Source organism: Gallus gallus, chromosome 17 (genome assembly GCF_016699485.2).
Source record: "Gallus gallus isolate bGalGal1 chromosome 17, bGalGal1.mat.broiler.GRCg7b, whole genome shotgun sequence".
Classification (NCBI taxonomy): domain Eukaryota; kingdom Metazoa; phylum Chordata; class Aves; order Galliformes; family Phasianidae; genus Gallus; species Gallus gallus.
In genome coordinates this window covers 107,085-129,554 of record NC_052548.1, presented here as the reverse complement: position 1 = coordinate 129,554, position 22,470 = coordinate 107,085, and the positions used below count along the sequence as shown (strand labels likewise).

The window sequence follows — 22,470 nt, the reverse complement described above, 5'->3', positions numbered from 1 at the left end:
CACAGTGAATTCAATAACCTCAATCCTTCCATCAGCCCTCATTGACCCCAATGGTCCGAATTGACACCAATGACCCCTTTGACTCCAATGACACCATAGACTACAATGACCCCATTGACCTCAATGACCCCATTGACCCCAATAATCGCACTGACCCCAATGACCCCCATTGCCTCAGTGACCCCATTGACTCCAAGTGACCCCCATTGACCTCAATGACCCTAATGACCCCATTGACCCCACTGACCCCACTGACCCCATTGACTCCAATGTCTCCATAGACCCCAATAACCCCATTGTCTCCATAGACCCCAATCTGGAGGCAGCCTGGGGGAAACGACTCCTGCTTCCAGTCATGCAGCGCCTGAGCGAGAGGGTGACCCAGCCTGTCTACACAACAATCGTGTGTATTTCTCTCTTTTCTGATGCTTCACAGAACCCCATTGGGTGAGCCTCCTGTTGGTTTCTTCAAATTTGGTACCAATCCTGGGGACCAAAACCACAGCCTGAAAGGCTGGAGCCAGTCCAGGGGCTTAAAGCCACAGCCCCAGCTAGAGAGGCCAGAAGCAGCCAAGGGCCTAAGGCCACAGACACAGGCGGGGAGCCCAGCACTGGCCCTGGGACTTAAAGCCACAGCCGGAGAGGCTGACATCAGCCCTGGGACTCAAAGCCCCAAACACAGATGCTGGCACAGGCCCTGGGTTTCGTTTTCTATGGGTTCCCCTGGGACTCCATTGGCCACTCTGATGCCATACTGGTCTTGACAGGTCTTTATTGGGCTGCACAAGAGTCATCTTCACTTCTCCATTATTCAAATAACCCCATTGGGTGACCCTGGTGGTGGTTTCCTAAGATGTGGATCTGGGAGTCGCCCATTTCCTTCGCTTATGATGAAAGCACGGAAGCGATGCGGGCACTCGCTGAGGTCACAATCACTGCTGGGGTGGCAGCGTTTCCGCCACAGCTGGTGAGCAGAGCTGGTGCTCTGGTGAGCGTGCTGCACACCGAGGCTGAGCTCTGGGCCTTCCGTGGAACAGATCACCCTGTGAGAGCCCGTCAGAAGCACCGCGTGTGCACTCGTCGGTACTCTCTGCAGGGTTCCTGTCCCAAGGGAGATTTTGGGATCGAGGCAGTCGGAGGAAGAGGGAAGCCAGCTCTTTGCAAGGGCCGGGGAAGTTCCTGTGCACAGAGGCCTGGGAACTTCATCATCCTCTGAGTCTTCAGCGGCCATGTCTCAGCACGGAGACGACCGCGGTTCCAATTGCTGCCGTCTGAGTGGCAAGGTATGGCTGGGCTTCTTCTGCTTGGTTCTTCCTTTCTCTTGCTCTCAAGGGGAAGGGACGGAGCAGGGGGAGCCCTGCTGGTCCTTGGTGACCTCAGTAACCGGTTGCATTCAGCGCTCACTGCTGACAGCCTGGGCTAACAACGTGGACGTGGCTCAGGCCGTCTTTTCCCTTAGTGATAATCAGTGTCTCAGCACTCTGATATCCCCTCTCTGGCACGATCTGGAACCTCTCTGCAAGCCTTGGCTGCCCGTTCCCACCACCGTTTCTTCCTTTCTCTCTTCAGAAGCGGCGCGGCGCGGTTCCCCGCGGTTGGGAGCAGCAGCCAGCAGGCTGCCAGAGATCCGACCGCGCCTTCCTGCGCACTGAGGGACGCAACAGGGACGGACGGTCCTTCATGCCATACAGAAGTGAGTTTCTTCGGCCTTCTGTCGTGAAGTGTGGAGGAATGAATTTTGAGTATTCCTTCTGGGCGGGTGCAGTGCTGCAGGGGATGTCAAGTGAGCATCCGTTTGGAGTGCAGGAAGGAGCAGTGAGAAGTGAACTCTCAATCAGTTTGTGTTTGGGCTGTCCAAGTAGCCTCTTTCTGTTTTCTGGGGGGACGTGGGCATACTGGGCAGTACTTCTGCTGCCTGCTGGTGTCTGTGAAATCAACACACCATCTGTTGTTGTAGGGACGGAGCCTGCGCGTCCATGGAATGGTGCTGGGCAAGGCTGGAAACGCAAAGCCTCCGCAGGTAAGAAGCTCTTGCAAGCTGTGCTGACTGCAGAAGCGGCATAATGTTGTAGCAGCAGAAAGGCAAGCTGAAGAAACTGCTCTTGAGGATTAGAAGACTGTGGTTGGCTGTGCTCAAATCTTCCGCCACAGAGATGCTCTTCATGTCTGTCTTGTCTCCTTTCTGCCAGAAGCTGATGCGAGCGGCCTTCCATCAAAGCGCAGCCTTGCAGAAAGGCAAGGCAGAAGCGCCCAGTGTGGCACAGCACCCAAGAGAGGTACAGACACACAGCAGGCACCTGGGTTTGGTGCACTGTCTCTCTAGTGAGGCTTTCTGACCGTCCTTTCCTGGGACTGTGGCCGTTGTGTGTTGGTCGTGGTCTTAATCCCTGGCATGTACAGTTAGCATTCTTGTGCTGATTAGAAATGTGAACCCACAGTTCAGCTTAGATCCTAAGATCCATGACCGTGAGCACTCGAGATGAGATGTCCCAGGATTGTGACCCGTTTTCCAGACTGAAAGTAGTGTTGGGCTCTCATTAAATCTCCTTATTTTTCCTTTCTTAACAGAGATTGGTGCTGAGCCAAATGGCAAAATCTATGTGAAAGTGGGGCAGCAGATCCATACTGAGAGAGCTTCTCAACCAGCAGCAGCTCAAGCTCCTCTGCAGGCTGCAGGTCTTCCTAGAAGAGCAGGTCCCAGCACAGGGGGAAGACCTTCCCCAGCCGTGTGCCCCCGCTCTATCTCCAACACCCTGGCTGGATGTAAACGCAAGGCCTTGGAGGAAGGGAAACCAACAGCAGCTCAGCAGCCTTCCAATAAGAGAGTGAGGGGGCCGAGTGGAGACGGCGTGCCGGCTCCAGCAGCACACCCTGGGCCTGCTGCAGCGCGGAGCTCCAAGCAAAGAGGTGAGAAGGTGCTGTGGTACCCGCCGTGCTGAGGCGCTTCCCTGTGCGAGCACACTGAGTTTGCTTAGGGTTGGCTTTGCTTTTTCCTTCTCCTTGGAGGGGAAAAGAGTGGAAGGCTACAAAGTCCAAAGGCAGTGAGGTGCCAGAACGTGTAACCCTGTCTCTTCCCGTTAACTCTATGGCAGTCTTCTGCACGCCTCCTGGAAATGTCATTCACTGGGAGGCTTCCTAGTCCCATTTCCTCCGTCTTTTTGCTGCCTTATGCTTGTACGGCATGTATGTTTCTGCCATTTCACTGTAGACAAAATGCATTCATCTCTTTTTTTTGCCTTATAGCAAGAAGACAGCGACAGAAAGAGAGGAGAGTGGAGCTGAAGAAGGCTGCCCTCAGAGCTGCCGCTGCACGTGCAGAGGTGAGTCCTTGGTGAACACAGACACGGCTCTTGTTGTTCTCAGGGCCTCCATCTGTCACACATGAAAGGAAGAGACTGTAAAATCCCGAGGGAAGTGGTGTCCTGTTTCTACCCTCGCTCCGTTTCTTCCCAGGCCTCCGCAGTGGACAGCCTTGTGGAGATGATGCAGAAGCTGCAGCTGAAGGACTGAGAGGAGGAGCGTCAGCAGGCAGCAGCTTCTGCAGTGTGCGGCGTTACAGGGCAGCGCTGAGTGCCGCCCATCTCAGCACTCCACCTTCAAACGTAGTCAATAAACACCAGTCAAATTTATAGATTTACAGAGAGCGCACGGCCTGATTTGTCCAGTGGCACTCGGAGAGCTGCTGCACCACCTCCTCGTTATTGGTCTCGCGGCGCTCGCTCAGAACTGCCACAGCTCCGTCAGCGAATGCTGCCGTCCAGTGATGCAACGGAGGCAGCAGTCCTTTGCACTGCCCACAGACAGACTGTCTGCAAAGCATGTGCAAAGAGCTGCAGGGAACACAGCCTGGCCATGAGCGTGCTAACTTGGAGAGCAATGCTGTGGAGATTGCCGAGTTTCCCAGGGCAGCACCAAGCATTTTTTCATTAATGACAAGTATGTAATGAGCAAAGTTCAGCAAAAGGACGGCGTTTTCTGAAAAAATGACAGGCTGTTGGTCCAGAGCAGCATCTCTGCAGCTTAGGACCACCAGGCTGCCATCCCGGCACTGTTCTGCTTGCAGACAGCGCTCCATGTTGTGGCACTCAGAGGGCGTCCCTCTGCCGTGCAGCCCTCCCCAGTGCCTGCCTGCCTATCACTGTTGTGGCTGGGATGGAGCTGTTTCCTTTGCAGTGCCTCCCATGGCGCTGTCTTCACATGCGTGCACCCCATCCCTCTGCACACCCACGAGCACGAAGACTCGACCACTGCTCCAGCCTTGCACACTGCCATGTGCATGCACACAGATGCAAAACTTTCACCTGCAAGCACCGTGCACACAGCCAAGCGCAATGCACGCTCTGATGTTCAGCACCAACTCTGCACACCCCCGTATGCACGCATACCTGCACTCACAGCTCGAGGACAAAATGCTGCTGGCATGGCACAGCCAACACACAGGCGGTGGGCAACATCAGGAGGAAAGGCCCCCCTTTACGCTCATTCATTCTCCTCTCTTTAATGAATGTATTGGTGCACCACTGGAGCCCCATCCTGAGATGTGTTTTGCTGTGGGGTTCCTCGTCGGTGGGATATGGGGATCCTGGGATGGTAATGGGGGTCCTGTCACGGACTGTGGAACTCTGAGGACCCAGGAGAGGACTGAGGGCGTAAGGGAGGTGTGAGGAAGAAAACAAGGGGGTTCAGTGTGAGCTCAGAGGGGGATGTGTGCTGCTGCTGGGGACTGCAGAAGTCTGTGATGGCCCAGCTTCTCTGTGGGGGAAATGTGCTGAGTCTGAGAAGGTCCTTGAGGAGCTATAGGGCTCTCTGGGGGTGTGTTTGGAGGATATAGGGACATTAAGGGATGTGGGAACACAGGCTGCAGGAGCAGAATGCTGTTCAGGAGAAAACAAGACGTGGGCTGCAGGTGGGACACAGGGGCATGGGCTAGTATGGGGACGTAGAGAGTATGGGAGGATGTGGGGAGCGGTTTGAGGTAAAAAGGGGGGTGGGGTGGGCAGAGTTTGCAGTGGTTTCATTTCATCCTGAGAGGGGACTGGGCGTCCCTGTGGCCCAAAAGTGGGGCCCTGAGCCGTTACCCCACATGAGCCATAACCCAAGATGACCTCATCGCCCTGTATGTGCGTGACCCCATGGCTGCACGTGACCCACAGCCCTGATGGGAACCATACCCCCACATGACCCTGTGACTCCCTGACTCTTCCTGCCCCCATCATGCTGCGAACTGACGCCATGTGGCCCATAAATCTGGGATCCTTGCCCCCACCTCACCCCGACCATACAACCCATGTGATCCATAACTCCATGTCACCCCATCTGTCCCTACCATCCAATCTGACCCTATCACTGTGATTCAGAACCCCATCTGACCCCATAGCCCCACATCACCCCGTAACTCTGTGACCCTGCAGGACTCCTATGTGACCCACGACCCCACGTCCTCACCCCATGTGGGCATAGAACCAGCTGCATGCTAGGAAAAGGCATCTCCTCCTCCAGGTGGGGCTGCCCCACAGCTGCCCCAGAGAAGCCATGGGGTGGGCTGCAGCCGTACGCCTCAGTTTGGAGAGCTGGGAGCTGGCCAAAGGGGCCAGGAGAAGGACATGAATGCTTCTGTAGGGAAATACCTGTCCCAGGGTTTGGTGGCTTGGTAGCTTCTGTTTCTGTAAGTGGATGAGAACAGAACAAACTGAACCCACTGAGACCGGGGAAGGGATTGGAGCTTTGCTGCTGCGGTGCTGCATGGCCACGAGGGATACCCGAGCCAGGAATGGAACAGGGATGGACTGAAGCAAATCAACTCCTTCACGGGACAGTGGGAGAAGAAATCCAAGTCAGCTGCAGAACAAACAACGCAACCCCTTACAAAAGGGCGTCCCAGACTGGGGCCGTTGCAGCAGTAGGGGCAGTGCTTCTTGGAAGGGATCTCGCGGTGGGGAAGAAACTGCTCCAACATCAGCACTTGCAGCAGCTGCTGCAACGACCCCGAGAAATGGGCAGCGCAGCACGAGGAGGAAGGATGGAATGCACGGTGGTGCAGAACGAGCACAGAAGGATGGAGAGCAGCAGCGGTGGGATCCCCCTTTGGCACGGCCACCCACCGCTACGGGACTGCAACAAGAAGCTGCACCCTGCCGTGGTCAGCATGGCTCTGTGTGCCAGCTGTGTGCTGCTGGGAATCACCCGGGCGCTTACGGGTGGGAGAGTGGCAGAGGAAATCACCGAACATCTGCAGGGATAGCACAAGGCAGGCTCAGTGTGACAGCTGTGTCGTCGTTCAGCAGACAGATGCTGAGCAGAGCACAGCAGGGCCAGGACGTTCTGACCAGGGGGAGGTGGAGAGTGCACACGAGATAAGGCACAGCCGCAGGACGGAGCATGAGACCCAGCACGTGCAACAGCTGCAAGAAATCCTGCCTGCCTGTCTGCATAGAAAAGCACAAAATCAGCCCGAAAGGAACACGTTGGCCATAGACCTCCTCTGGAAAAACGGCACAGCGGATGCGTGGTGGAGACTGTGAGCCTGCAGTGCCCAGCCAAGGGGGAGAGCAGTGGGTGCCATGGGAGGAGAGCTACAGGAGCAGAAGGAGCTCACAGAAGAGAGTGCAGTAATGCCACAGCAATCAGGAATGAGCTTTGCTGCTGCACTGAGAGCTGTGCCTGGTGGAACATCAGGGATGTGAGCGTTTCTCGCACACCCCACAGGCACGTTCGTGGATGTGCTGGGATGTGGGGAAGCCTCACAGGGTTGTGGGACAGTTAAAAGACGCCTATGGGAGGGCTTCAGGAGCACTTTGGGGCAGCCTTGCAGCAGAGCCACACTTAGGAGCTGTCTTTACCCAACACACTGCTGCTGGTGGAACTGCTGCTGGCTACGAGCTATGGGCAATGATGGGGCTGCTCTGGAACTGCTCCTCTAGGATGGCTCTGGGGATGCTCTGGGCAGCTATGGGATACACTCATGGAACCTCTTCCTTAGCCCCCAACAAACCCCTTGACCTCCATTTTGCCCCCCAAGATGAGGGCAAGATGAGCATCAGGGGAATATACAGGCTGCTGACCTACAGCGGCCCCAGAGCCACCTTATAGTACCCCCTGAACAAGCCAGGAACAGACCCATCCCTGCCCACAGCCTCATATGGGCTTACTGTGCTCACAAGGTTATGGGATATGTGGAGCCTTGGGTCACGTGGAGTTATATGGGGTTCTGGGCTCATGTGCGGTTACCGATGAGGGCTCCACCTTTGGGCCACAGGGAACCCCAATCCCCTCTCAGGAAGAAATCAATGAATGCACGCCAACACCACCCCACATCCTCCATTCTGACCCCAAACCGCTCCCCACGAGCCCCCAGACTCCCCACGTACCCATGCCACCCCACGTCCCCGCACACACAAGTCCCACCTGTAACTCACACCTTGCCTCCTCCTGAGAAGCACTCTGCTCCTGTAGGCTGTGGTCCACATCCCCTTATCCTCCCCAAATCCTCCCATGTTCTGATCTGTGTTCCCCAGTATCCCCAGGGCCAACCACTTCACTTTCACCCACATCTGTGCCTTACACCTTCTCCAGCTCCCCATTCCTCACCTGCAGAAGCCATCCATGCCACAGCACTGTGAGGTTGTACAAGATCTGGAGGCAGGTCAGGGGGAGGAGAGGCCAAAGGTGGGCTATGGGGTTCACTGGATGGTGATGGAGGTACTGTCAAAGAACATGGGGGTCAGCGAGTTCCCAGGGGGGATCTTGGAGGTGTAAAGGAGGTCTGAGGGAGGAAATAGGAGGATTCCGGGGAAGCCCAGTGGGGCACATGGGGTGCTGCTGGGGACTGTGGGGCTCCATGTGGGTATGGGCCAGCTACGGGGGAGGTGTACTGGGTCTGAGGGGGTCCTCGAGGGGCTCCAGGGCTCTGTGGGGGGCTATAGGGTGTCTCAAGGGGTCTTGCTGGGAAACACTGGGGGGGACATTGGGGCTCTGAGGGAATGATGGGTGGGCTGTCATGAGAAAGGAAAGGGCAGCCTTGGGGAAAGCAAGGGGCAGCCAGGGGGATGGAAGGGAATCCTACAGGAACACAAGGGGAATCCAGGCTGAGGCAAGGGGACAGCTGGGGGAAGAACAGGGGAACGTCCCAGCAACGGACTTCTTCTTTCACATCCACATCTTCTGCTTCCCTACTGAGCTGCAAAGCTGCCAGAGGAGCTGCAGTACCGCTGCCCGACTCCTGCCTGTGTCAGAAAGAGCTGCACGTGAGCAGAGTGCAATTGCCACTCTAAAGCCAACTCCATCACTGCAGTCACAAAACCACAACCTTCAGTATCTGCTACAGGCAGACGACCATGCCCTTGCACAGGAACCATTCCTACAGAGCAAGGGAAGTCCTTCACTGCCTCAGGACGTGAGGAACACAGGAAGGGCCCCAAAGCCTTCAGCACATGACATGGAGCCACCAAAGTTGGCAGCTAAACACACCTTCTCCTTCAAGAATGAGCAAGACCAATCAATGCACCCTGCTGCTGCAGAGGGCTGCGCTGCATCTCCTGCTGCCACCCTTGGGCTGTCATCGCGCTGCCCACCCACAGCGCACTTTGAAGCGCCGCAGCCTTGCAAGAAAGAACAGAGAGCAAGGAGCTCTGCCGTGCACTTGCTGTGAGAACACAGAGAGGAGCCGTACAGCCCTTGCTCTCAGCACACACACCTCTTCTCTTACCAGCCGTTCATTCTTGCACAGCGCTGCTCAAACCCCTCCTCCATCTCTCCCTTCACAACGCCATACGCAGCCTCTCCCCAGCGACGAGCTCTGGGCTCTTTCATGCCTGTGCCATCATCGGGGCCTGCAGAACAAACCTGGGAGTTCAGAGGTTTGATTAGAATCGCTGCTACCGTGCAGGGAGGGAGGGCTGAGATGCACAGCGTCCTCACCTGCTGGATGTTGGAAGGGGAGGTTCAGCAGCAGCTCGACTTGCAATGATTATGTCCTCCAAAAGCCGCCTTCTTTCTTTCGGATCAGCAGACTGCAGACTGAAACCTTTTCAAAAGGCATTATGAAACATGATTAGATTATTAAGCATAGTCATTAAAAATAAACACATATCCTAAAGCCAAGGAGAAAACACGTTTCAGATTGAAGACCACAAAAGCATCATATTCTATTCCAATACAACTTCAGATCCAATTTCATTTTCATGACTAGCATTTCACCCTCCCTGCTGTGGAAGGGGGAACGGGCGGGGGAGCCTTCTGGCCCCACATCCCCTTATAGCCCACCCTATAGTCCCATATCACCCTGTGGCCCCACACAGTCACTTATAGAACCATATCCCCCATACACCTCCTATAGGCCCATATCTCCCTCTATTCCCCCATCAGCTCCCTCAGCCCCCCGACGTCCTCCCCACAACTCCCTCGAGCATAACATCCCTCTCTAGAGACCCTCCCCAGACCCCTATCATCCTATGCCCTCCCACAGCCTGCCACAACCCTCTCTAGCCCCAGATCCCCCTATAAACCCACTATCGCCCCATAACTCCCTGGATCCCACCACAACCCCCTTGAGCCCCATATCCCACAAGAACCCTCCTATAGTCCACCCACAGACTCCTCGAGCCCGATAACCCCATATATCCCTCCTAGAGCCCACCTACTGCCCTCTATACACACATATCCCCCTATAATCCTCCTAGAGCCCACTCAGTGCCCCCTACAGCCTCCGCACAGAACTCCATAGCTCCCCCTGTAGCCCCCTACAGCCCCATATCCTTCTATCTTCCCCATAGAGCCCTCAAACCCTCCCTACAGCCCCCCCAGCTCCCTACAGCCCCCCACAGACACACATCGACCCTATAGCCACTCCCAGAGACCTCCACAGCCCTCTAGATCCTCCCCATAGCCCCCTTTTATCCCATATCTCCCTAGACCCCTTCTATAGTCCCCCACAGCTTTCTAGAGCCACAATAAAGCCCCCAAGAGCCCCACATACCCCTATCTCCAGCCCTAGAAACCCCCTAGCTCCTTACAGTCCTATATCCTCCTATAAGCCCTGCACAGCTCTCAATCCCTCTATGGACCCCTAAAGCCCCCCACAGCCTTACATTCCTTTATATTCCACTCAAAGCTACCTACAGCACCATATTCCCTGTAGCGCCTCACAGCCCTCTACAGCCCCATATCCCCCCCAATAGCCACCACTACAGCCCCCTCAGCTCACACATCCGCACCACATCTCCCCCACTGCCATTACACCCACAGATGACCACAGCCCCGGGTGGCACCGTAAGCAGCCCTGGAGGCTCGGGGGGGCTGCCCCAATGCGGGCAGCAGCACTGCAGCGGTGGGGCCCTGACTCCTTCAGTCGGCCCAAATCCCCGCTTCCCACAGCGGAGGGGACGGCCACGGGCTGCCATCCGTTCACATCCCCTTATAGCTCACCCTGTAGCTCCAGATCATCCTATGGACCCACACAGCCCCTTACAGAACCACATCCTCCATACACCCTAAGATAGCCCCATATCTCCCTATATCCCCAAATAGCCCGCCACAGCCCTACTATAACCTTCACAGGCCCTTTTAGCCCCCCATACCTTTTCCAGCATAACATCCCTCTCTAGAGACCCTCCCCGGCCCCCTTTCATCCTATACCTTCCCACAGCCTGCCACAACCCCCTAAAAATTCACTATTGCCCCATATCTCCCTATATCCCCTCCACGGACCCCTATAGCCTCCTACCCTGCTAGAACCCTCCTATAGCCCACCCACAGCCCTCTATAGCCCCATAACCACCCATAAACCCCCTATAGCCCTGCCACTGCGCCTTATAGACTCCCCATAAAACCATATTGCTCCCACAATAGCCCCCTTCAGCCCCATATTATTCCCCAGCTCCCTGCAGCCACATAGCACTCCATATCCCCCCTACAGCCCTAAAGCCCTCTCTACAGTCCCCCAGCCCCCTAAAACCTTACCTCCCCTTACATCTCCCCACAGACCCACACTGACCCTAGACCCCCTACAGAGACCCCCCAGTCTCCCATATCCAACCTCATATCCCCCTAGAACCCTTCTAGACTCCATATCTCCTCTATATCCCCACAGACGCCCTATATCCTCCCTCAGGCCCCCACCATCTCCTACAGCACAACATCCTTCCCTAGAGCCCCCCCCAACCCCCAGCACCCTCAATGTTCCCACGTTGCCACAAACCCCCAGAGCCACATATCCCCCTCGAACACACCTATAGCCCTTACAGCCCCCTCAGAGAACCGTGGAGCTCCTCCCAAAGCCCCCTACAGAGCCATATCACCCCTATACCCCCACAGCCCCCTAGAGAACCAAGTCCCCCTATATCCCCCATATAGCTCTAAAACACTCTGTAAAGACCCTGCAGCACCCTAGAGCCCCATATCCCCCAATAGCTTCCCACAGATCCCTAGATCCCAACCACAGCCCTCTCTTTTCCCATATACCCCAATACCCCTTCTACAGTCCCCCACAGCTTTCCAGAGCCCCATAGCCCACCTAGAGACACAATTAAGCTCCATAAAGCCCCACACACCCATACAGCCACCATAGTTTCATATTTTCCAGCAACCCCCGCACAGCCCTATATCCCTCTACGGCCCCCACTAAAGCCCCCGATAGCCCCACATCCCTCCCGATAGCCCCCACAGAACACTACAGCCCCATATCCCCCAATATCCACCCCTATAACTCACTACAGCCCCCTGTCGCCCCAAAGCCCTACCCTATACCCCATACACTCCCATTTCTCCCTCTGGCCTCCCCATGGCCCCTCACACCCTCCCTGGATTCCCAACACAGCCCCCTACAGCCCCATCTCCTCCTACAACTCACTCACAGCCCTACATCCCTCTATAGCACCCCCTGTGGCCCCACATCCCTCCATCCCCCTCTATTCCCAAAACACACCAATATCCCCTCATCCCTCGAGATCCCCACACAGCACATTACAGACCCATATCCTCCCACATCCCCCAAGAGCCCCCAAAGCCCCTCAGCTCTTACACTGCCACCACATCTCCCCCACTGCCCCTACACCCACAGACCACCTCAGCCCCGGGAGGCACCTCAACAAGCACTGGAGGCTCGGGGAGGCCCGGCCCCTGTGAGGGCAGCAGCGCTGTGGTGGTGGGGGCCCCGACTCCTTCAGCTGCCCCAAATCCCCGCATCCCACAGCGAAGGGGACGGCCACGGGCTGCCGTCTGAGGGGACAGCTGGGCGATTTTGAGCCGGTTGCCAACGGCGCGCTCTGTCCCTCAGCCAATTGGAGCCAGCAGCGCTTCTGCTCACCAATCAGAGGCCAGGGGCGGGCCAGAAATGCCATTGACCAATGAGAGGCCAGCAGGGGCGGGTCAGAGCTGCTGCTGACCAATGAGAGGCTGCCGGGGTTGGGTCAGAGCTGCTGCTTACCAATGAGAGCCAGCAGGGGTGGGATGGAGCTGCCAATCACCAATGAGGGGCAAGAGGGGGTGGGAAAGAGCTGCTGCTGACCAATCAGAGGCCGGCATGGGTCCGAGCTGCCGCTAACCAATGAGAGGCTGGATGGGAGTGGGATGGAGCTGCTGCTGACCATGCAGAGTCCACCGGGAGCGAGACCGAGCTCTCACTCACCAATCAGAGGTCAGCACGGGCCGGCGTTGAGCTGGGAGCAGAGCGGACCCTCCCCCAAAGCAGCGGCAGCAGCGGGAAGGGGCTCCAAGAAGCAAAGAATGATAAATAAGAGGGCTGTGGGGATAGGATGGAGCTGTCGCTGACCAATGAGAGTCCAGAGGGGTGACACAGAGCTGCATCTGACCAATGAGAGGCCAGGAGAAGAAATGACACAATCTTCCCCGCACTGCTCAGTTTGCAGGAGTTGCCAAGTGCTGCTCCTTTTCCTTGTATCCTTCAATTCCAAGTCCACACTTTTCCAAAAGCCAAAGAATACAGCGGTAACCACCTGCAGATAAATGAGCAATTTCAGTATTTATTTCTGACTGTGGAAATTCCTTCAGTTCAAGGTCACCCTTAATGTACGGTGCCCGTTTTGATTCTGACAGAGGTTGTAGTTGCAGCTGACTTTCCAAGGCTGCAATACGTGGTGGTGGGACAGCCTTGGGCTTCTTCGTATGCATTAATCCCATGTTTCCCATCTCTGCCTTGCAGCTCTGCTGGTGCTGGAAGTGGACGGTATTGCAATATGAATGAAGGAGCAGCTGCTGATGGGAGGCAGGAAGTCCAGGCTCATGAACGCTGAGGCATCTGCCAGTATGGCACCAGAGGAAGCAGTAGGAACTTTAGGGGGCAGTCGCAGAAGAAGATGAGGAGTTCCCCAGCAGGAAGCCACAAACCCGGCAGAAACCTGCAGGGGAATCGCAGCATGTGTGGGTGCCCAGGAGGAAATGCAGCCCCAGCGTCTGAGCAGCGCCTGGCCATGGAGTGCTGCGGCCCAAGAACAGCGCTATTCTGCCCTTGCCGAGATGGCTTTCCAAGGAGGACTTGTCTGTGGGGGTCAAGGAGGTTATTCGGGTTCTGTGGGCTCGTTGGGGTCTGTCCTCACAAAAAGCAGAGGGCTGGCTCATCCAAAAGCTTGGTGATTGCTTGGAAGCCCAAACCCTTCTGGCCTGCAATAACCCCATTGGCCCCACTGACCCCATTGACCTTTTTGACCCAGTGACCCCAATGACCTTACATGAACTCCATAACCCCACTGACCCCAATGATCCCAATAATCCCACATGGCCCCATTGACCCCAATGACCCTGCATGACCCCACTGACCCCACCGATCCCAAAGTTCCTAATGATACGCATCACCCCATATGAACCCAACAACCCATTAACCCTACTTACCCCATTGACCCCATTAACCTCATATGACCCTATTGACGCCACTGACCCCATTAATCCCAATGTCCCCTTTGACTCCAATAAGCCCCATTGACCACATTAAGCCCATTGACGTCAATGCCCCCATTAAACCCAATAACCCCCATTGACCCAAATGACTCCCATTGCCCCAGTGCCCCCATTGACCCCAATGACTCCCGTTGAAATTAATGACCCCATTAACTCTATTGACTTCAAAGACCCCATTGACCCCAATGACCCCATTGACTCCAATGACACGGTGGACCACAATGACCCCATTGTCCACAATGACCCCATTGACCCCAATGACCCCCATTGACCTCAATGACCCATTTGACTCCAATGACACCCAAGGACGCCATAAACTCTATTGAATACAATGAGTACATCGATGCCAATGACCCCATTGACCCCATTAACTCTATTGACTTCAATGAGTACACTGACACCAATGACCCCATTGACCCCAAAGACCCCTATTGCCAAATTGACCCTAATGACCCCAGTGACTCCAAGGACCCCAGTCTGGAGGCAGCCTAGGGGAAACGTCTCCTGCTTCCAATCATGCAGTGCCTGAGAGAGAGGCTGACCCAGCCTGGCTGCACAAGAGACATCTTCACTTCTCCATTATTCAAATAACCCCACTGGGTGACCCTGGTGTTGGTTTCCTAAGACGTGGATCAGGGAGTCGTCCATTTCCTTCGCTTATGATGAAAGCACGGAAGCGATGCGGGCACTCGCTGAGGTCACAATCACTGCTGGGGTGGCAGCGTTTCCGCCACAGCTGGTGAGCAGAGCTGGTGCTCTGGTGAGCGTGCTGCACACCGAGGCTGAGCTCTGGGCCTTCTGTGGAACAGATCACCCTGTGAGAGCCCGTCAGAAGCACCGCGTGTGCACTCGTCGGTACTCTCTGCAGGGTTCCTGTCCCAAGGGAGATTTTGGATCGAGGCAGTCGGAGCAAGAGGGAAGCCAGCTCTTTGCAAGGGCCGGGGAAGTTCCTGTGCACAGAGGCCTGGGAACTTCATCATCCTCTGAGCCTTCAGCGGCCATGTCTCAGCACGGAGACGACCGCGGTTCCAATTGCTGCCGTCTGAGTGGCAAGGTATGGCTGGGCTTCTTCTGCTTGGTTCTTCCTTTCTCTTGTTCTCAAGGGGAAGGGACGGAGCAGGGGGAGCCCTGCTGGTCCTTGGTGACCTCAGTAACCGGTTGCATTCAGCGCTCACTGCTGACAGCCTGGGCTAACAACGCGGACGTGGCTCAGGCCGTCTTTTCCCTTAGTGATAATCAGTGTCTCAGCACTCTGATATCCCCTTTCTGGCACGATCTGGAACCTCTCTGCAAGCCTTGGCTGCCCGTTCCCACCACCGTTTCTTCCTTTCTCTCTTCAGAAGCGGCGCGGCGCGGTTCCCCGCGGTTGGGAGCAGCAGCCAGCAGGCTGCCAGAGATCCCACCGCGCCTTCCTGCGCACAGAGGGACGCAACAGGGACGGACGGTCCTTCATGCCATACAGAAGTGAGTTTCTTCAGCCCTCTGTCGTGAAGTGTGGAGGAATGATTTTTGAGTATTCCTTCTGGGCGGGTGCAGCGCTGCAGGGGATGTCAAGTGAGCATCGATTTGGAGTGCAGGAAGGAGCAGTGAGAAGTGAACTATCAATCGGTTTGTGTTTGGGCTGTCAAAGTAGCCTCTTTCTGTTAGCTGGGGGGACGTGGGCATACTGGGCAGTACTTCTGCTGCCTGCTGGTGTCTGTGAAATCAACACACCTTCTGTTGTTGTAGGGACGGAGCCTGCGCGTCCACGGAGTGGTGCTGGGCAAGGCTGGAAACGCAAAGCCTCCGCAGGTAAGAAGCTCTTGCGAGCTGTGCTGACTGCAGAAGCGGCATAATGTTGTAGCAGCAGAAAGGCAAGCTGAAGAAACTGCTGTTGAAGAGCAGAAGATTGTGGTTGGCTATGCTCAAATCTTCCGCCACAGACATGCTCTTCATGTCTTTCTTGTCTCCTTTCTGCCAGAAGCTGATGCGAGCGGCCTTCCAGCAAAGCGCAGCCTTGCAGAAAGGCAAGGCAGAAGCGCCCAGTGTGGCACAGCACCCAAGAGAGGTACAGACACACAGCAGGCACCTGGGTTTGGTGCACTGTCTCTCTAGTGAGGCTTTCTGTCCGTCCTTTCCTGGGACTGTGGAAGTTGTGTGTTGGTTGTCGTCTTAATCCCTGCATTTACACTTAGTATTCCTGTGCTGATTAGAAATGTGACGCCACAGTTCAGCTGAGATCCTATGATCCATGGCCATGAGCCCTCGAGATGAGATGTCCCAGGATTGTGACCCGTTTTGCAGACTGAAAGTAGTGTTGGGCTGTCATTAAATCTCCTTGTTTTTGCTTTCTTAACAGAGATTGGTGCTGAGCCAAATGACAAAATCTATGTCAAAGTGGTCCAGCAGGTCCATACTGAGAGAGCTTCGCAACGAACAGCAGCTCAAGCTCCTTTCCAGGCTGGAGGTCCTCTTAGAAGAGCAGGTCCCAGCACAGGGGGAAGACCTTCCCCTGCCGTGTGCCCCCGCTCTGTCTCCAGCACCCTGGCAGGATGTAAACACAAGGCCTTGGAGGAAGAGAAACCAACAGCAGCTCAGCTGCCTTCCAATAAGAGAGTGAGGGGGCCGAGTGGAGACGGCGTGCCGGCTCCAGCAGCACACCCTGGGCCTGCTGCTGTGCGGAGCTCCAAGCAAAGAGGTGAGAAGGTGCTGTGGTACCCGCCGTGATGAGGCACTTCCCTGTGCGAGCACACTGAGTTTGCTCAGGGTTGGCTTTGCTTTTTCCTTCTCTGTGGAGGGGAAAAGAGTAGAAGGCTACAAGGTCCAAAGGCAGTGAGGTGCCAGAACGTGTAACCGTCTCTTCCCGTAAACTCTATGGCAGTCTTCTGCACGTCCCCCTGGAAATGTCATTCACTGGGAGGCTTCCTAGTCCCATTTCCTCTGTCTTTTTGCTGCCTTCTGCTTGTACGGCACCCATGTTTCTGCCGTTTCACTATAGACAAAATGAATTCATCTCTTTTTCTTGCCTTACAGAAAGAAGACGACAACGAAAAGAGAGGAGAAAGGAGCTGAAGAAGGCTGCCCTCAGAGCTGCCGCTGCACGTGCAGAGGTGAGTCCTTGGTGAACACAGACACGGCTCTGGTTGTTCTCAGGGCCTCTGTCTGTCACACATGAAAGGAAGAGTCTGAAAAATCCCGAGGGAAGTGGTGTCCTGTTTCTACCCTCGCTCCGTTTCTTCCCAGGCCTCCGCAGTGGACAGCCTTGTGGAGATGATGCAGAAGCTGCAGCTGAAGGACTGAGAGGAGGAGCGTCAGCAGGCAGCAGCTTCTGCAGTGCACGGCATTTCAGGGCAGCGCTGAGTGCCGCCCATCTCAGCACTCCACCTTCAAACGTAGTCAATAAACACCAGTCAAATTTATAGATTCACAGAGAGCGCACGGCCTGATTTGTCCAGCAGCACTCGGAGAGCTGCTGCACCACCTCCTCGTTATTGGTCTCGCGGCGCTCGCTCAGAACTGCCACAGCTCCGTCAGCGAATGCTGCCGTCCTGTGATGCAACGAAGGCAGCAGTCCTTTGCACTGCCCACAGACAGACTGTCTGCAAAGCACGTGCAAAGAGCTGCAGGGAACACAGCCTTGCCATGAGCGTGCTAACTTGGAGAGCAATGCTGTGGATATTGCCGAGTTTCCCAGGGCAGCACCAAGCATTTTTTCCTTAATGACAAGTATGTAATGAGCAAAGTTCAGCAAAAGGACGGCGTTTTCTGAAAAAATGACAGGCTGTTGGTCCAGAGCAGCATCTCTGCAGCTTAGGACCACCAGGCTGCCATCCCGGCACTGTTCTGCTTGCAGACAGCACTCCAGGTTCTCCTGATGTGGCACTCAGAGGGCGTCCCTCTGCCGTGCAGCCCTCCCCAGTGCCTGCCTGCCTGTCACTGTTGCGGCTGGGATGGAGCTGTTTCCTTTGCAGTGCCTGCTATGGCGCTGTGTCCTGGTTCTGTCAGCGCTCCGTGCCGTCCTGCAGGCTGTTGTGCAGAGCGCAGTGCTGCGGAGCTGTGCTTCCCGGCCCTGTGCTCTCCAGCACTCTCACGGGAGTTCTGCCGCTCCCAGCAATCTCCTGTTCCCAGGAGCCTCCGCTGCTCCCTTGAACGCGCATCTGTGTGCAGGGATGTGTGCAGAACCATACACCCACGTGCAAAGATTTCCCTACACACACACCTCTGTATTCACACACACGTGCAATCACAACCTTGCACAGCCCTGTGTGCGCACTCCATCCATGTGCACACAAAAGTGTGATAAAACAAAAGGCCTTGTGCAAAGACCTTGATGCACTCTCCCGTGTTCATGCATACACACACATGCGTGCACGACATCCCTTTGCACACCCACGTGCACGATGACACAAGCACTGCTCCGGCCTTGCACACAGCCATGTGCATGCACACACATGCAAAACTTTCACCTGCAAGCACTGTGCACACAGCCACGCGCAATGCACGCTCTGATGTTCAGCACCATCTCTGCACACCCCCGTATGCACGCATACCTGCACTCACAGCTCGAGGACAAAATGCTGCTGGCACGGCACAGCCAACACGCAGGCGGTGGGCAATGTCAGGAGGAAAGGTGCCCCCTTAGGCTCATTCATTCTCCTCTCTTTAATGAACGCATTCGGGCAAAGCTGGAGCCCCATCCTGAGATGTGGATTGCTGCGGGGTTCCTCGTCGGTGGGATATGGGGATCCTGGGATGGTGATGGTGGTCCTCCTAGAAACTGTGGGAGTCCAAGAAGCCAGGGCGGACGGGGCTGAAGAGGTTAAGGATGTCTGAAGGAGGAAATAGGGGAGTTCAGTGGGAGCTCAGAGGGGGACGTGGGGTGCTGCTGGGGACTGTGGGGCTCTGTGAGGTCCCAGGTTGCTGGGGGGAGGTGTACCGGGAAAAGGTCCTTGAGGAGCTATGGGGCTCTGTGTGGGGTGTGGGAGGGATATAGGGACATCGGGGGATATGGGAACACAGGCTGCAGGAGCAGAATGCTGTCCAAGAGAAGTCAAGATGTGGGCTGCAGGTGGGACACAGGTACATGGCGTAGTATGGAGACATAGGGGGTATGGGAGGATGTGGGGAGCAATTTGAGGTAAAAAGAGCGGGGGGGGTGAGGGGGGGGTGGGTTGTAGTGGTTTCAATTCATCCTGAGTGGGGACTGGGCGTCCCTGTGGCCCAAACGTGGGGCCCTGAGCCGTAACCCCACATGAGCAATAACCCAAGATGACCTCATCACGCTGTATGTGCGTGACCCCATGGCTGCACGCGACCCACAGCTCTGGGGGAACCATACCCACACATGACCCTGTGACGCCCTGACTCTGCCTGCACCCATCACGCTGTGACCCAATGCCATGTGGCCCCATAACTCTGGGATCCCTGCCCCCACCTCACCCAAACATACAACCCATGTGATCCGTAACTCCCTGTCCCTACCATCTGACCCCATCACTGTGACTCAGAACCCCACCTGACCCCATAGCCCCACATCACCTTGTAACTCTGTGACCCTGCAGGACCCCCATGTGACCCACAACCCCACGTCCTCACCCCATGTGTCCGTAGAACCAGCTGCGTGTGGGGAAAAGGCATCTCCTCCTCGGGGTGGGGCTGCCCCACAGCTGCCCCAAAGAAGCCATGGGGAGGGCTGCAGCCGTATGCCTCAGTTTGGAGAGCTGGGAACTGGCCAAAGGGGCCAGGAGAAGGACATGAATGCTTCTGTAGGGAAATACCTGTCCCAGGGTTTGGTGGGTTGGTAGCTTCTGTTTCTGTAAGTGGATGAGAACAGAACAAACTGATCCCACTGAGACCAGGGAAGGGACTGGAGCTTGGCTTGAACCAGGAACGGAGCAGGGATGGACTGAAGCAAATCAACTCTTTCATGGGACAGTGGCAGAAGAAACCCAAGTCAGCTGCAGAACGAACAACACAACCCCTTACAAAAGGGCGTCCCAGACTGGGGCCGTTGCAGCAGTAGGGGCAGTGCCTCTTGGAAGGGATCTCGCGGTGAGACTGAAACCTTTTCAAAAGGCATTATGAAACATGATTAGATTATTAAGCATAATCATTAAACATAAACAGATTACCTAAACCCAAGGAGAAAACACGTTTCAGATTGAAGACCACAAAAGCATCATATTCTATTCCAAGACAACTTCAGTTCCAGTTTCAATTTCATGACTAGCATTTCACCCTCCCTGCTGTGGAAGGGGGGAAAGGAAGGAAGGGAGAGCCTTCTAGCCCCACATCCCTTTAGAGATCACCCTATAGCTCCAGATCATCCTGTGGACCCACACAGCCCCTTAGAGGACCACATCCTCCAAACACCCCCTATAGCCTCAGATCTCCCTATATCTCCAAAGAGCCCAAAAGAGCCCCTTCATAACCTCCAAAGCCCTCTTTTATCCCCCCCGTACCTTCTCCAGCATAACATCCCTCTCTAGAAACCCTCTCCGGCCCTCTATCATCCTATACCCTCACACAGCCCACCACAGCCCCCTAAAAACCCACAATTGCCCCATGTCTCCTTATATCTCCTCCATAGCCCCCTATAGCCTCCTACCCTACTAGAACCCTCCTACAGCCCACCCACAGAACCCTATAGCCACATAACCACCTATAAACTTGCTATAGCTCTCCCACTGCCTCCTATAGCCTCCCCATAGAACCATATAGCTCCCCCAATACCACCCTACAGCGACATATTATTCCCCTGTTCCCTAAAGCCCCATAGAACCCCATATCCCCCCTACAGCCCTAACACCCTCCCTACAGTCCCCCAGCCTTTAAAGCCCCATCACCCCTTACAGCTACCCACAGCCCTACACTGGCCCTAGACCCTCTCCAGAGACCCCCACACTCTCCCATATCCAACCTCATATCCCCCCAGAACCCTTCTAGACTCCATATCTCCTCTATATCCCCCAACAGCCCCCCACAGACACCCTATATCCTCCCTCAGGCCCCCACCATCTCCTACAGCACAACATCCTTCCCTAGAGCCCCCCCCAACCCCCAGCACCCTCAATGTTCCCACGTTGCCACAAACCCCCAGAGCCACATATCCCCCTCGAACACACCTATAGCCCTTACAGCTCCCTCATAGAACCGTGGAGCTCCTCCCAAAGCCCCCTACAGACCCATATCACCCCTATACCCCCACAGCCCCCTAGAGAACCAAATCTCCCTATATCCCCCATATAGCCCTAAAACTCTCCCTAAAGACCCCACAGCACCCTAGAGCCCCATATCCCCCACAAGCTCCCCACAGATCTCTAGATCCCAACCACAGCCCTCTCTTTTCCCATATACCCCAATACCCCTTCTACAGTCCCCCACAGCTTTCCAGAGCCCAATAGCCCCCCTAGAGACACAATTAAGCTCCCTAAAACCCCACATACGCATAGAGCCACCCTAGCACCTTATAGCCTCATATCCCCCAACAAACAGCGCAAATCCCTATATACCTCTACAGCCCTCCTAAAGCCCCTGATAGCCCCACATCCCTCCCGATAGCCCCCACAGACCACTACAGCCCCATATCCCCCAATATCCACCCCTATAACCTACGACAGCCCCCTGTCGACCCAAAGCCCTACCCTATACCCCCTACAGTCCCATTTCTCCCTCTGGCCTCCCCATGGCCCCTCACACCCTCCCTGGATTCCCAACACAGCCCCCTACAGCCCCATCTCCTCCTACAACCCACTCACAGCCCTGGATCCCTCTATAGCACCCCCTGTGGCCCCACATCCCTCCATCCCCCTCTATTCCCAAAACCCACCGATATCCCCATATCCCTCGAGATCCCCACACAGCACCCTACAGCCCCATATCCTCCCACATCCCCCAATAGCCCCCAAAGCCCCTCAGCTCCCACATCCCCACCACATCTCCGCCACTGCTCCTACACCCACAGACCACCTCAGCCTTGGGGGGCACTGCGAGCAGAGCTGGATGCTCGGGGTTCCAGGCCCCATTGTGGGCAGCAGCGCTACAGCGGTGGGGGCCCCGACTCCTTCAGCCGCCCCAAATCCCCGCATCCCATGGCGAAGGGGACGGCCACGGGCTGCCGTCTGAGGGGACAGCTGGGCGATTCCAAGCCGGTTGCCAACAGCGCGCTCTGCCCCTCAGTCAATTGGAGAAGGCAGTGCTTCCGCTCACCAATCAGAGACTGGAGGAGGGCCAGAAATGCCATTGACCAATGAGAGGCCAGAAGGGACGGGATGGAGCTGCCGATCACCAATGAGAGGCCACCGGGGGTGGATCAGAGCTGCTGCTGACCAATGAGAGCCAGCAGGAGCAGGCTGGAGCTGCCGATCACCAATGAGAGGCCACCGGGGGTGGGTCAGAGCTGCTGCTGACCAATCAGAGGCCGGCATGGGTCAGAGCTGCCGCTAACCAATGAGAGGCTGGATGGGAGTGGGACGGAGCTGCTGCTGACTAATGAGAAACAACGGGGGGAGGGATGGAGCTGCATCTGACCAATGAGAGGCTAACGGGGGCGGGTTGGAGCTGCTGCTGACCATGCAGAGTCCA

At 55.9% G+C, this 22,470-nt stretch overlaps 2 protein-coding genes and 1 long non-coding RNA gene across 5 annotated transcripts; 2 read left to right on the top strand and 1 right to left on the bottom strand.

Moving 5' to 3' along the window:
• The first annotated feature begins 419 nt into the window (after positions 1 to 419).
• On the top strand, positions 420 to 3,384 carry LOC121107066 (zinc finger CCCH domain-containing protein 11A-like). Its single transcript, XM_040649253.2, has 5 exons — positions 420 to 1,693; positions 1,958 to 2,020; positions 2,190 to 2,276; positions 2,569 to 2,907; positions 3,244 to 3,384. The coding sequence occupies exons 1-5, from the start codon at positions 1,681 to 1,683 to the stop codon at positions 3,333 to 3,335; spliced, it is 594 nt and encodes a 197-aa protein (XP_040505187.1). The 5' UTR covers positions 420 to 1,680; the 3' UTR covers positions 3,336 to 3,384.
• Positions 1,850 to 12,235, bottom strand: LOC112531466. 2 transcript variants are annotated; one of them, XR_005840463.2, is made up of 5 exons: positions 12,079 to 12,235; positions 8,917 to 9,022; positions 8,693 to 8,841; positions 7,588 to 8,222; positions 1,850 to 5,838 (listed from the first exon to the last, which is right to left on the bottom strand). It is a non-coding gene; the product is annotated as an uncharacterized LOC112531466 (long non-coding RNA). The 2 variants fall into 2 exon arrangements; XR_005840462.2 differs by having other exon boundaries at positions 1,850 to 8,222; positions 8,705 to 8,841.
• A 2,283-nt stretch (positions 12,236 to 14,518) lies between these two features.
• LOC121107065 lies at positions 14,519 to 17,420 on the top strand. 2 transcript variants are annotated; one of them, XM_040649252.2, is made up of 6 exons: positions 14,519 to 14,962; positions 15,249 to 15,372; positions 15,637 to 15,699; positions 15,869 to 16,585; positions 16,921 to 16,997; positions 17,131 to 17,420. In XM_040649252.2, the coding sequence occupies exons 1-4, from the start codon at positions 14,588 to 14,590 to the stop codon at positions 16,000 to 16,002; spliced, it is 696 nt and encodes a 231-aa protein (XP_040505186.1). In that variant the 5' UTR covers positions 14,519 to 14,587; the 3' UTR covers positions 16,003 to 16,585; positions 16,921 to 16,997; positions 17,131 to 17,420. The 2 variants fall into 2 exon arrangements, with proteins under 2 accessions (XP_040505186.1, XP_040505185.1); XM_040649251.2 differs by having other exon boundaries at positions 15,249 to 15,699.
• The last annotated feature ends 5,050 nt before the right edge of the window (positions 17,421 to 22,470 follow it).

Bases quoted from the DNA above. Each gene is read 5' to 3' on its own strand.
- LOC121107066 (XM_040649253.2), top strand. The intron at 2,021-2,189 runs GTAAGAAGCTCT...CCTTTCTGCCAG, and splicing joins GAAACGCAAAGCCTCCGCAG to AAGCTGATGCGAGCGGCCTT. The intron at 2,908-3,243 runs GTGAGAAGGTGC...TTTGCCTTATAG, and splicing joins GCGGAGCTCCAAGCAAAGAG to CAAGAAGACAGCGACAGAAA.
- LOC121107065 (XM_040649251.2), top strand. From the start codon at position 14,588: ATGCGGGCACTCGCTGAGGTCACAATCACTGCTGGGGTGGCAGCGTTT. The intron at 14,963-15,248 runs GTATGGCTGGGC...TTCTCTCTTCAG, and splicing joins GCTGCCGTCTGAGTGGCAAG to AAGCGGCGCGGCGCGGTTCC. The intron at 15,700-15,868 runs GTAAGAAGCTCT...CCTTTCTGCCAG, and splicing joins GAAACGCAAAGCCTCCGCAG to AAGCTGATGCGAGCGGCCTT.